Raw genomic sequence first — 15,172 nt, 5'->3', positions numbered from 1 at the left:
TTACTCTACAAGTTAGATATATTATGTGTTCCTAAAGGTGAACTGCAACTAATCAAAGAGGCTCGCACCTCCATGGTTGCAAGGAATAAAGTGGACAACTTGTAGTGGTATATTTACTAACCCAATATGTAAGAAGAGCTAACTATGTCCATAAGAGGATGCATGCTTTATTGTACCAGCAAGCCTAGTAATATAAACAAGGTCTATATCATCCATTTCCTGTACCCACTCATCCTTGGGAAATCATTTCCATGGACTTTGCGGGAGGAAAACCAATGAATAGGAAGGGGCATGACTACCCATTCATCCTAATTGAGAAATTTAGCAAGAGTTGAGTTCTAATTCCTTGTAAAAAGACCATCAATGAGCAAGAAGTAGCAAAAAATTTATTTAGACAGGTTTGGGTGCACTTTAAAATACCGAGTGTCATTTCAAATAGGCACTCCATAATTTTTAGTGTATTTTGGACTACATCATGGGAAAAGATGGACATGAAGTTGAAGAGGTCCACAATATTCCATCCACAAACAGATGGGAAAATAAAGGTAGACGACAAGACATTGGTGCATCTTTTGAGGGGTTACAATCAGAAGCATTCAAATAATTTGGATGAAAATATGGTTTAAGGATTAGAGGCACAATATAGGGACAACATGTATCCATGTTGGTGGACAGTGGGGCAACCCACAATTTTATTAATGCACAGTTGGTGGAGCGTAGAGGCATTTAGACAAAGGCTTTCAAGGGATTTTTAGTACTAGTGCCAAGATATAGGACTATGCAATGTACCTGGTATGTTCCTAGCATGACAGTGAGCATGGGGAATTACTGGGACTTAGGCAAAGAATAAAAATTTATAATTTGTGGAGATTACCAAGCATGGAAATCAAACCATGGGAAGGATCCAACCATGGTATGGGAGAAATGGAACCACGGTATGACGAAGTGAAAACAAAAATAAAAAGAAGTTTAGAGCCTCATTTTGATCATTCTGGTTTTTGCATTTCATTTTTGAATTGGAGGTTTTCTTAAGTTGTCGAACTAAGTCAACCAGTGTTGCTTAGCACAGGGATTTCAAAGTGGAGAATCCCAACTCTCTTTCCATGAACTTATAGTGTCACCCTCAAAGAGAAAAGTTGGAGCTGATTGGATATTTCTTTTTCCTACATTTTTTGAGACATTTCATCTCTGCAATAGGTAAGATGAATTTTTCAGGAGGACGCAATAGCATAATTAGAGGTTCTTGGAGGAAAAGATTGTCAGGGATATTTTCCTTGAAAATTTCTAGGAATTTCGCTTGGAGGAGGATGAATTTCCTTATGGAGTTTCAAAGCCCAAGACTATTGCATTTGTGTGGGTCGTACTATTCTTCCTTAGGGACTTGCAGCCATTTCTTTTCATAGAAAGAGAGAGAAAGGCAACATTACCTTCTAGCTAAGATTCCTACTATAAAGGCTTCCCAAGTCATATCTTGTGTTTCTATGGTTGCGAGTGATTGTATTTGTGTATGTTTCTTATTTTTCATATTTCATATATTGTATGCATAAACATAACACAGTAACTAAATAATCAAGAGAACTAAGAAAAAATCAATCCTCATAGTGTAGATTTCATATTTTCATTATATATTCATTAATCCATTCAACACAAATAATGGGGAAATAAAAAAATCTAAGAAAAACTACATCATTTAATCAACACATCCCTTAAATACAATTAACAAATTATTTTCTCATAACCAGAATATTGATATGCCCATAACCATGTAATACAATTGTCCGTAAAAATCATGTCCAAAGGTATTTTAACACTTTCCAACCATATAAATACAACTACAACTAGCAATTGGATAACATATAAATATCCCACTCTCATTTATTGAAATCTGAATAAATCATATGAGTCTTTAAAGCTCTAAAGTAGCCTCATTACAGTGTCCAAATATATTTTCACCACTGTATACAAAATAAAGAAATCCATCTTCATCCTTGTACTCCTCATACAGACTTGACATTACAGCCGCTGCATACAAATAAATACACAATAAGAATCATTAACAACTAACACACTGGAAAAAGTCATAAAAATCATATCATAACATGCTAGAAAAAATCATATGATAAACTCCAGGTTTGGATGAGATGAGGACCGAACAAATTAATTTATTTTGAAAGTAAACAATGTCATAAAATAATAAAACAGAAATCAATTTGTTTGAAATTACCAGTGGATGGCAACACATTGTTCACAAAAATAAAGAGAGCCTTCTTTGAACTCAGATTTATTCTCTTTCGCACCACATACACCAATTGCCCAACAGTGAGATCCGCTGGGACCAGATATCTGAAAATCCAATATCATAAGCCATTTAACTTTAATTATTAAGGAAATCTTTGAAATAACTAAAGGTATATCTACCTAAACAAGACCTCCAAAATATTTTACTTTACAAACAACATTGAAAACATAAGGGAGACTTTTAACAAAATTGCTTTCTGATAATAAATTTTAATCATGTACAATCTTGAATTAGTTAAATAATTCCAGATATCATTATCTTAGGAGGATAAGTACTTACTTCACATTGTCAACGTTTGGTATGTTACTCTTTTCTAACTTCTGAACAATAACCTGCATATTTTGGGTCATATGGTTAGATTTAAAACTTTTATGGCATAATATCAAGGATGAAACTAGATAATAAAATGTTTTTTAATTGCATTTTCTCTTTAAACAATAATCTACCAAAATAATTTAGTGAAGTTAATTTTGTGATTTTACAGGTATTTTGTGAGGATACTTGTCACGAATCCTTTTAGACTCAGCTTTCCTCCCCTCTGTAACAAATCACAATTGAAATCACAGATTACAATTAAAATAATTAAAGACATTTACCCAGAGTTTACTTGGTTAAAAATCAACATTATAAAATAGTTCTTTTCACAGGAATTCACCAAAATCTAGCAATACAATTTCAAAAAAAATTGTTATTTAAAATACATTTTTTCAAACATAAATAGATTCAAAATCCTTAAAAACCTCTCAATCACTCAAGTTATACAAATTAAACAATTTCAACTCAAATTTTTAAAAATATCTGTCAAATTTTAATTAACCAAAAACACTAATTATTTAAAACAAATAATTTCACATACCAAAAGGTAGTTCCTTCTTGAAGAGATTCCTCTCCATGGCCAGAGATTTCTTGTTTATTGGATCCCTATTTGCCAACCCGACAAACTTCGCATAAACTGATCCAATGAAAAATGGGTGAAACCAAACAAATACGCTGCGTGAAATCAAACTCAAATGTGATCGAAGTATATAGCGTGAAGGAAAAAGTGTGACAGAATCACCAACTACTTTCTAGAGAGGAAAGCAAAATAGTTTCTTGGTACAGAAGTGTCCCACTAACCTTAGCCGAGGTTAGTATCAGAACGTATTTTTACCGGTAATTCTTATGTCAACTTTGAAAATTAAAGTGTAGATATGAATAGTTAAATTATGTTATTTATATGTGAAAACTAAAAATGAATGGAAACGAAAAATTAAAGACTATTAATGTCGGCCTATGATTCTAATGCGTGATAACCACTCAGTTGCTCAACGATAAGATTAACCATAGATGGGGCTATTTCCGTCGTAGATGTTTTGAAGCAGTGAAAAGTAGATTAATGGGTTTTTATAGATTTAAATTGTATTATTAGATTTATTTGAAAGGTATTTGGAGTTGCTTTGTCTCATGGATATATTCAATTATATTTAATAAAATTGTGATTTTATAAAATGGTTTTTTAAATTCATGGAAGATAAATTAATAGATCTGTGTGAGGTTGAGTTTTTTTTACAATTTTATAAAATGGGTTTTTAAATTTGTGAGATGTAAATTAATAGATTTGTATGGGGCTAAGTTTCAATTAGGAAGAGATTGATGACTTATTTTAAGAGGTTTACAACATTTTATTAGTGTACAAATCACTTTTCTATTCAACATTAAGCATAACCCAGACATAAAATTAATTTAATTCACAAATAATATATATATATATATATAATTTTAAAAAATAATTATATAGTTATAAAAAATAATAGTTTTCTATTATTTTTTAAAAATGTTTATATTTTAATAGAAGCTTAAAGTAGGACAGCCTTATAATTATAGCATACTTTCAAGAGGTTTAAAATAATAGTTTTTTTTTGTATTTTATAAGTAAATTAAGTACATGATATATAATTTTTTTTTTTTTTAAACTGTTAGGTTATCAAAATTTGTAAAAACACAATAAAATATTGTATGTTCAAATAATAAGATATATTAAAAAAAAATTAAAACAATCTCCTTTATATATTACAAAATTAATTAATTAACTAATTATATATATATAGAGAGAGAGAGAGTTATTATGATAGGGTTGAAATCAAGTATATATAAAATTTATAAAATTCAATTTTATAAATATTTTCCATTTTATAACTAGTTATTATATTATGCATGGTTAAATATTATTGAAATTAAACACTTTGATATAATTAATGAAAGTTAGTAATCTTGACTTTTTAAGCCCTAACTATTAGGTTTATTAGGTCAAACCTAATTAAGAACCATCCACATCAATGCACCAAGCTTGCCATATTTATGTCTTGCATTTATAATGTCCAAAATTTGAAATTTAAATAAGGCATATGCATCATAAAACACTTTTGTGTTCATAACACATACACATTCCACTGAGTAATATTCGCCTTTAAGCCTTCTTTGGCACCCAATACCCCTCTTTTGTGATTTATGCTTAAGACTCCTTGGCATTAAAGTCTTAAGTTATTTGTTTTCATCTCCTAATCATTAACAAGGCCTCAATGTCTATATGTGGCGCATAAGATCACCTAATTGCTATCAAATTCCTAACAAGAGGCCAAATATCCCATACAAAGTGTCATTTATGGTTGTTGGAGGGTTCATTAATGGCCAGCCCAAGAAGGATCATTCAAGGTCTAAGGCCCTTGTTTTCCTCCCCCAACCATTGTTAAGTTTGTAAGACTAGTTCACAATGCACAATTCCTCCTAGCATTGCTTATATTTCTAGTTAACCTCAAAGCATCCTATACAAAGGTCGTGTTTGGTGGTTTGATGCTTTTTTCATGGGCATTGAGCTTGAGAAGCATCATTCAAGTACCAAGGCCCTTTGTTATATCCTTAGTCATTTATTTTCATCTCTCAACCATTGTTAAGGCAAGATCCATGTGTGGGATGTAAAATCACTTAATGGTGTTCATATTCCTAGTGGGATGATAAACATCCCTTATAAAGTTCATGTGAGGAGGTTTGAGGCCTTGTATCATTCATGGCCTAATATCCATGATTTCATCCCAATATTATTGACCATTTTTAAGGCCTTAAAATTGATTTGTGGTGTGCAATACCTCATCATATTCTTAATCAAAGATACCCTACAAAGGTCATGTGTGATGGTTTAATTCCTCATTCATGGCCCTCGAGCCCATAATCCTCATTCAAGGCCTAAGTCACATCCTTTCAACCCTAACAATTTTAGAGACTCTAAAATTGGTTCATTATGCATGATACCTCCTCTCAACACTCATATTCCCTATTATATTCCAAAGATCCCCTCCAAAGGTTATGTGTGGTAGTGGTTGTAGGCCCATTCTAAGGTTGTTGTGCTTCAAAAGCATCCTTCAGGGCAGAGCAAATTTTTTTTCATCCTTGGACATTTTCAAGGTCCCAAGACTCATCTATGGTGCACAATGCTAAATAATGGTGCTCTTTTCCTAGTCAAAGTTCAAAGATTAGACACAGAGGTCATGTGTGGTGGTTAAAGATCTCATTCCTTTCCCTCAAGTGTAAAAAGTTGCATTGAATGCCTAAGTGAATTAGTTTCATTCTATACCATTATTAGGCCTTTAGACCCATCTATGATGCATAAAAACACCTAATAGTATATTTATTCCTATTGTAATGCCCCAAACACCCCATAAATAGGTCATGAGAATTATTTCTTAACTTTGTTCATGGTTGTCAAGACAAGGAAGCATCATTTAAGGCCCAAACCATTATTTTCACCCCCCGACCATTGTCAATGCCTAAAGATTGATATATGGTCCTCTACACATATATTCCATGTCAAAGTCAAAATATCCCCTACATATGTCATGTTTGGTGGTTCTATTGGATAAGCTTCACCTCAATCTTTCTCTTTTTCTTTATTGATAATAGCATCAACCTACACTGTAGCCCGTGTTCATGGTCCTTGAGATAGAGAAGCCTTATTTAGGTCCTAATTCATTTGTTTTCATCCCTCAACCATTACCAATTCACTAAGACCCATGCATGGTGCAAAATAATTCTCATAAAGATCGTGTGTGGTGGTTTGAGCCCTCATTCATAGCCATCAACCCAAGAGTCATCATTTAGTGCCTACATCTCTTAATTGAATCCCTTGACCATTTCCAAACCCCTAGTATCTTTTTGTGATGCATAACTCATAACATTTCTATTAATCTTAGTTAAATGAAAAATATCCCCTATAGAAGTCATGTGTTGTTATTTTATTCCTCATTCATCATTCTCAAGCACAAGAAGCTTCATTCTTGGCCTCAATCACCTATTTTCATCCCTTGACCATAGCTATGGCCTTAAGATTGGTCTATGGTGTGCAATAACTCCTAACAACACTCATCTTTTCAATCAAAGTCTAAAGGTCTCCTATTTAGGTCTGCATGGTGGTTATAATCCTTATTCATGGTTTTCTCCTAACACAAGACTTAGTTCATGGTGCATAATCCTTATAAGGTTGATTTAGGGCCTAAATGTTTTATTTAATTTGTTTATTAGAAGTAATAGATGGTCATGGGGAGTTGTGGGCTTTATAATAAAATGTAACACATAAGTGTTATGGAGATATAAATTCCATGAGCTTGGGCTTCAAGGCCATTTTCCACACTCCAAGAAAAAAATAACACAACGAATACACATATCATAATTTGATGTTCCATTTCCCAACAATTTTTTGGCATATACTCATAAATGAAAAATAAATTAGTTTTCAAATTTAATTTATTTAATTTATTTATGGAATCACCAAGTTTTAGAAGATAGATCTACAAACAATGGAAAAAGGTATTTTTACCTTTGCCAAGATATGCATGGAAATATACCTTAATAAAGGTCTACCAAATCACATCCTCTGTTTCATAAAGATTTTAAGTGGACCCAATTGTTAGATTTTGAAAATATAGCTTTCAAGTGCCGTATTTGTCTCCAGACATGGCACTTGTAGAATGCCTGTACACGAGAAGGAAAAAAGGACAAAGAAAAGATCCCAAAATTCAAAGGGTAGCCGTTTCCAAATCTACATCTTACAGATGATAAAGACGAAGAAATGTATGAGAATCATCAAACATGGGAAGCAATAAATCAACAAGTTTCTGAAGTGGAGGAGGATGAAAAGAAGCAAAATTAATCTGAAATAAGCCAAGAAAGGCAGTGAGTTAGTAGAGATCCAGGCTCCAGAAAATCAGCATGAGGAATCATGTAGCAGTCAAGGAGTGATTGGAACAAAATGAACACATGCATCTAAGAGTTCAGAGCCAAATAAAGAAGTGGCCTCATAGTATAAAGGAGAAAAAATGGCTATAATTATTGCCAACCCAAACTCTGGGGGTTGGAAAAAAGTTCAAAAGAGAAAAGGTAAAAAAGAGAAGCTCCATTTATATGGGCAATTTTAATTTTGGTTTGAGTATCTTGTGCATGTTTTGAGTACAAGCAACTATGCAATGTGTGTGTTAAGAACATGCAAAATGTGATTTTGTTTCTTTAATAAAATTAGAAGTTTTTTCTTCCTTCTAGGTTTCTTTAAGCAAAGTTCCTTAATAGTCTTGTCATGGATTCAAGTATCTTTAATGGCTTGTAATAGGGGATGTTTGATGCAAACAATTTTTAATTCTATCATTAAGTCAAATTTAGGGTGAACAATTGGCTTTTCCAATCTAAGTAACCTTTATGGATAGGGAGGTAAATTGGATGAATGGGGAAGCTCTAAATTTTAAGAAGTTTACTTTACTACAACATCACTTTTTATTTGGTTAGGAATTTCCTCCTTTGCTTCTTATTAAATTATTATTAGAGAATTTTTTTTTTATTAAGCACCTTTCTTGATCTTAATTGCATCTTGTAGTTATATTAGGGTGATCAAATATGTGGGAAAGTGTTCTAACTCAGTGTTGAAAATAGACTGAACTACCTTGTTATTTGGGTTAGGAATTGGCTAAGAGGATAATTGTGTTGGTCTTGGAGGTTGAGTGGGTGGAAGTTGTAATTGTTGATGTTGTAGAATTTGTAGTTGTTTAGGTTATGCAACTTTTTGAGTTTGTGTTTGTGTAGGATATGGTTGATGAAATTGTGGGGGGTATGATTGTTTTGGTGATTGTGTAGGTACAATTGTTATGATTACATAGGGTAAGGATAGGTAGGCGTGTTCTCATAGTTGGGTCCTTGAAATCCTTATTTCCAAGGATGATTTTTCACTTGTTGTGGACTACATGCTTTTCAACTCATAGTAGAATTCAAAAATTATGGTGAATATTGTTGGCCATAATAATATGGAGTAAATTACGATGTAGGGTCTGAAGTCATACCTAATACTCTAGATTTCCAAAGCCATTTTGGTGTAAGGGAACATAACTTCTTTATTGTTTGATTCTCCCCTTAATAAATCACCTTGAGACTAGGTAAGGGGGGGGGATCCTCTATTGAATGCACTCCTACTTGAATAGCACAAATTTCAATACTATCTAAAAGGAATTCTCTTAATGGGTGTTTCTTTCTACATTCATAACAAAAAATGAAAAGAGCTATTTTTCATCTTCTTTCTTCTCTTTACATTGTGAAGTATCTAATTACAAACTAAGAGTGCCAAGAATGCAAGTATTAAAGTTTTATAGAAAGTGTCCTAATTCATCCCTAGTCACACCACCTTTTCAAATTTGGTAGCTTTAGAAAATGTCACTAATCCCTTTACCAAATCTAGCTTGACTTTGAGAATAATTCCTACAAAGTTCACTGATGTCTGCAAAGGTTAGTTATGAAACATTTTCAACTCCAATCAAATTAGGAAAATAAACAAATTCATCTAAAATACCTCGCAGAATGATGGCCCTAATAGTACCTTGATCAAATTTGTGTTGTTTGGATTATTGGATATTATATAAAAAATTCAAGATGGTATTCTAAACTCTCTTGTTCTTTGTATGACATCTTACAAATGTCTTCTCTTATATCCCTTTCCTTACAATATTCTTGATATTTCTTAAGAAAGGTCCTATGCATCCCATCCCATGTTTGAATTGTGTGTCCTTCCAACCTCATAAACTAGCACAGGATTGAGTCCTTGAGAGTTGCAGGAAACAATATGAGATTGTGTGCATCATTTGAAAAGTCATAACAATGACATAATATGTCAAAATAAAAAACAAAGGCATTGGGATGTTCACTAATCATACCATGAAAATGATGTAAAACTAATGGAGCAATATTCTGCATTTGTACCACTGTGGTTGGATCCATAATCAAGAAACTAAAATTTGCCTCCTCTTCTTCATTTGTACGCGTCTCACCTTCCCCATTTACATATGTTTCACCTTAAACTTCTTCCATATTTCTACCTCTAAACAAATTGTACTTTGTCTTTAGAGTTTTTGGGTCCTTAACTAGATTGTAATTCACTTCTAATTAAATTTGGTGATCTGATCCACCTATTAATTTTATTTCCATTAGGGGACTAACTAAAATTACTTTAATCATTTTTATTTCACTTGTTGTGAGTCTTTTTTTCCTTGAGTTGTCTTCCATAAGCCTTGGATTTTTCACTGGCGTCCTCTCGACTCATCCTCTTCTTGTGAGTTTTCCTATCAGTAAATAAATATTTGAAATAGGGGTTTTATATGAAATAACTACTCTAGTTTTTCCTTTAACTCTAACTTTATCGTCTCTATCTAAAGTAACTACTCTATCCTTTCTATCTAAAGGACCTATTCTATATTTTCCTTTAAATCTACATTTATCATCTCTAGCCCTATTCCAAAGACTAAGAATACTACAGAGATCGTGTTCACTATATGGTAAATTAGAGAAATGCTTTGCTAGGTATATAATACAGTCTTTCATTTAAGATATATTCTTAAATGTTCATGTACTTGTTTATGAAGCAAATCATGCTTTAACTCTTATATGATACTTATTCTTTCATAGATAACTAGGTTTAACTTCAAATGAAAACATACAAGTGAGTATTACAAAGAAAATCTAACACTTCATAAAGGGATATCTCATCATTGGATTGATAAATATAGAGTTTATTAATGAAATAGGTTGCAATCTTTCATTCATATCAGTTCAAGTATTCGTACAAAAAAATGAGAATCACAATATGATGTTGATTAGTCTCACTATTCCCAAAAAATTTAACTCTTAGGTGCTAAGTGAAACACGCTATATGATCAACATTATGACCAAGGCCCAAAGCCAAATGGCATTAAATTTTCTGACTCTCTGCAACTGCCGACACTTTCTCTTTAGGTTGATAGTGGTAAATAGAGATCATAATTGTCATAAAACGACATGTCTTCCAGCTCTGATAGCTGAAAGGACTGCCCCAATATTTTTTGGTGCTTGCGATCTTCGATGCTTTCACATCAATCTAGTGGCAATAAACAAGAACTGTAGTTCTTTTGAAAGAGTCCATCTTTCGAGTTTCTTAACTAACAAAACCACCCAATGCTCATTGGGTGTGCTTCATATCCTTTGCAATTTCTTTTTAAACTGGTGGTGGTAGACAGGGGTTGCAGTTTTCATGGAATATATCATCTGTTGGGATTGTTAGTACATGGGACCACTCGATGTTTTCTAGATCGGTTGGGAAAAAAATTTACTAGCTAAACTCTTTTCTACTTCCAACATCTTGGTAGTAGATAGACAGGAAAAATATAATGGGAAAGGCTTCCATCATTGTCAACTCACAGAATGTTGGAAAAGTGGAATTTGGCTAAGTGTTGCTTTATGAGACTCGAACCTTACCACCCTACTGTCACTTGGTTAACTTACAAAAATACACATCATATACTACAACTCGATCTGCATTCAACTAGGATAAATTCACTCAAGCATATGGAAACACACTACAAATCTTATATTTATTAGCAATGAATTATAAGTTCTAAGCTTGGCCCAACTTTGTTGCAGTTTCTCTCCTCACTATACTTCTTAAGTGTGATCTCCTACTTTTCCTCTTTCTTCCTCTGCCTCTCTCTTCTTTGTCTCTCTCTCTCCAAGAAATATATTTCTCATACATTTTATTGCATAGAATAAAATCTCTCCTAAAACAATATTCAATAAACTCCAAAGCTAACTTCTAATAATTTCCCTAAAATGGATATATTTCCTTGTTATGTAGGAATTTGATAGCATCCCTTTTAACTACAGATTATTTCTATACTGTGACTAAAAATATTACAAATTAAATGGCTTAGCGAACCCAACTTCCCTCTGTAAATAAATTAGGGAACCAACTTCCTTAGTAAATGAGTTTTGACCCAAGAAGTCAAAAATGATCTTGGTTTGTATATGCTCCTACATCAGACTCCTAGGAAAGAAAAGAGTTGTTCAACATCTTCTCAACACTTGTGTTGTACTTGGTAATATCTATTGTTGTCATCCATGGAGCATCTTCTGCTAGTTGTTGTTTCCATTTAACTAGATATTGAATATACTCTTTACCTCTAGTTTTCTTAACTACTCTGTGACGTAATATTGCTTCAACATTTTTTTAGTTTCTTCTGGAAGATGCTTTTTCCAATTGCTATTTTGATCTTCATCACTTACAAGTGCATCTATTATAATATTTTATGAGTCCTTGAAGGGGTACAGGATTGATACATTGAAAATTGGTGATATTCAAATGTCCTTAGGAAGTTCCAATTCATAAGCATTAGAAGAACGTCTTCTCAAAATTTTACATGGACCAATTTTCTTGAGCTTAAGTTTATTTTATGTCCCTACAGGAAACCTCTCCTTTATTAGATATGCCATTACCAAGTCACCATCTTCAAAGTCTAGTTGTCTTCATTTCATGTTTATTCTTTGTTTTTACTTGGCATTGTTCTCATGCAATTAATGCTTGACTCTTTCTTGCAACTCTTGCATGCTCACTACAAAATCTTCACCTTCTGCACTCATGAACTCTTTCTTTCCCAAATTTCTTAGTTCATACACTCCTCTAAGGTGTATTCCATGCTATATTTGGAATGGATTCATCCTTGTACTTCTATTAGGTGTTTCATTACAAGAAAACTTAGCTTGAGAAAATATCTAATCTCGTTATTTGAGATGTTCATTCACAAGGCTCCTCAAAATGTTTCCTAAACTTATATTCACCACCTTTATTTGCCCATTTGTTTCTAAGCGGTAGGTTAAAATAAAGTTCAAATTAGTTACCATTTCTTCCACAAGGTTTTCCAAAATTTTCCTACAAATCTTGTTTCCCTATCTAATACAATACTTTTAGGCTAACCATGCATTCTTACAATTTCTTTAAAAAATAGATTTGCAACACTGGTTTCATAAATAGTTCTTTTACAAGCAATAAAATGTGCCATCTTAGAGAACCCACCCATTAAAAAAAATAGAAGCATTACCTCTATATGTTTGAGGTAATCCCAAAACAAAATCCATGCTAACAGATTCCCAAATCCTACTAGAGATTGGCAGTGGCAGGTACAGTCCTGCATTAGGGCTTCTCCCTTTTTCTTGTTGACATACTTTGCATCTTTTTGCAAATTTTATATCATCTTACATACCTGGCCAAAAAAAAAGAACTTAATATGATAATGGTTTTATTAGCTCCCAAGTGTCCTACTAATCCTCCATTTTGTTTCTTTTTATTAAGTTGTCCTCTATGGAACATATAGATATGCAAAGCTTATTGTCCTTGAACAACAAACCTTCTTGAATCATATAGTTGACCATTGGGTTATATTCATGCTAGTTGAGTTTTCACAAGTTGCATATGCTCCTTTGAAGTTTGCATCACTCTTTTACATTTCCTTGAGTGCATCGAATCACGAGATATTGATTTAAATCTTTTGTAGAATTAATTTAATTCTACTCAAAGCACCAGCTATACTTTATTTGAAGACCCACTAGTATGTTTAATCACAAAAGTAAAGCTATGCATAAATTCTTCCATTTGGCATGTCTTTGATTCAACTTTGGTTGGTTGCTTATGAACTATAGAGCACGATTATTAGTAAATAAAATAAATTCTTCCAGCTTGAGGTAATTCCTCCACTTTTTCAAAGATTGAACAATAGCATTAAATTCTTTGTCATAAGAAGAATATTTTTTATTTGCTTCATTCATATTTTCATTGAAGTAGGTAATTGGCAACTCTATCTAAAAGGTCATTTAGTTTCCTTAATAATTTCTACAATGGGAGCACAAATTCTACTAAAGATCTTAATAAAATTGTTGTAGAAGCTTGCAAGCCCGGAGAGCGAAAGATCATATCTTCCCTGGGGAAGAACGACAGAGATCAGATCTGATTGTTGATGGTGAACAGTGATCAGACACATATGAAAGGCTGAACCATTCACCTGGTGACTCCCACTTGATCTAAAGACTTCACTAGTAGTAGGATCTACAAATCGAAATGATTTCTCAATCCAGAAGGTATGCTCCTATGCATCGAGATCATGTTCTAGGATTTCCAAATTGTATGCCTCAAGCAGATTGGAAAACATACTTGCCAAAATTTAGAGATGGAAAAGGTGATGATGCTACACTTCATTTAATAAGATTTCATATGCATGTGTGTAAGCTGAGGAATAATTTTCATGAAGATTGTTTAACGAAGATGTTCATGGTCACATTAGAAGAAAGAGCACGGTCTTGGTATGAAATCTTGCCTCCTACTTGTATATATTCTCTCAAGGATTTTCACTCAATATTTTTTTAGAATTATAGAGAGGCCTATCCTTCTTTGCTTTTGATTGAAGATTGTTGTGATAATTTTGAAAATTTTATTCAAGAGCTGGAAAGTGCTTATGGCGATGAAGAGTTTATGGATGATGAAATATTGGATGCTTTGAATGAAAACCCTTTTCACCACCATGTTAAGGTCATGGATTCTACCTTGGATGACAGTGAAATTGAGCAGAATTCTCCAATAGATGACAGTGATCTTCTATCATCTAAAATAGGTGATGATTTGCAACAGTCTTATGATCCACAAGAACATCCCCAATAGATAACAATTTCTGCAGCTGAAAATGAAACTGATCAGATTATCAAGGATCAAGAAAAGAGCAATGAAAAAGAAGAGTTTGTTCTAAAGCATATTGCAGAAGATCACATTCATTCCCTTGATTTATATGAAGGTATTCAGCAGTGTTTAGGAGAACAAGACATTGATGAGGAGTGTCAATCAAATTTCTCTTCAAATATTTCATTTCTTGAATTTTTGTTTCAAGATGAAACTTGTCCATCTATATGTTCAGAATTTTTTGAAGACCAAGAACACACTCTTCGCAAAATTCATCATGAAGAGCGACTAGTTGCAATAGAAGGATGTTTCTTGATTCCTCCAAATCAGCAAGAGCCAATTTTCAGGATCATGTGGAAAATTAATTACAACTAGTAATGAAGGTCAATGTTGTAGCATTCATTGATGAAGGTGATCAGTTTCAGCACAGACAAATCAACAGTTTGGAATGAGGCTTTTTTTTCCTGTTTTAAATCATCCAGAAAAGCATATGTTGCATGTTTTCCATGATCCTCTAGTGAGTTTATTGTAGTCACCAGTAGAGGAAGAATTTTTCAAGTTTGTCAATACAGGTGTTAAATCAATATGGAATTGGAGTTGCCTAGATTTTGTTTTGTTTGCATGCTCAAGGAAAATGCGAGAAGAATTCAAATAAGTAGCCATTTGATGGATTGGTTACACTAGAGGGATCACTACACATGATTGTATATACATCTCCAGCAGGTGGGAAGTTATCATCGGGATTTGAAGCCCAGTGTGAAGGCCCTAAGAACCTAATGGTTTGCTGCCATAAGTAAGTTCAGTTAGTATGTTTTTTATAGTCAAGTCAGTCAGTTTTCAAT

The 15,172-nt window shown here is 33.0% G+C and overlaps 1 protein-coding gene across 1 annotated transcript; it reads right to left on the bottom strand.

Moving 5' to 3' along the window:
• Positions 1–1,906: 1,906 nt before the first annotated feature.
• LOC149167446 (autophagy-related protein 8C-like) lies at positions 1,907–3,192 on the bottom strand. Its single transcript, XM_089430487.1, has 5 exons — positions 3,156–3,192; positions 2,782–2,837; positions 2,579–2,631; positions 2,225–2,343; positions 1,907–2,022 (listed from the first exon to the last, which is right to left on the bottom strand). Exons 1-5 carry the CDS (start codon positions 3,190–3,192, stop codon positions 1,907–1,909), a joined length of 381 nt encoding a protein of 126 aa, XP_089286613.1.
• Between the last annotated feature and the right edge of the window lie 11,980 nt (positions 3,193–15,172).

This window comes from Pinus tabuliformis, chromosome 5_1, assembly GCF_031772625.1.
Source record: "Pinus tabuliformis cultivar Carrire ecotype Pingquan chromosome 5_1, CPIR1, whole genome shotgun sequence".
In the NCBI taxonomy this organism is placed as follows: Eukaryota; Viridiplantae; Streptophyta; class Pinopsida; order Pinales; family Pinaceae; genus Pinus; species Pinus tabuliformis.
The sequence above is the reverse complement of the archived record's forward strand: the minus strand, read 5'-3'. Positions and strand labels throughout refer to the sequence as shown.

Excerpts from the sequence above, each read along its gene's own strand:
- LOC149167446 (XM_089430487.1), bottom strand. The coding sequence starts at position 3,192 with ATGGAGAGGAATCTCTTCAAGAAGGAACTACCTTTTG. Across the intron at positions 2,838-3,155 it reads CAAGAAGGAACTACCTTTTG|AGGGGAGGAAAGCTGAGTCT; the intron begins GTATGTGAAATT and ends GATTTGTTACAG. Across the intron at positions 2,632-2,781 it reads AGTATCCTCACAAAATACCT|GTTATTGTTCAGAAGTTAGA; the intron begins GTAAAATCACAA and ends CAAAATATGCAG.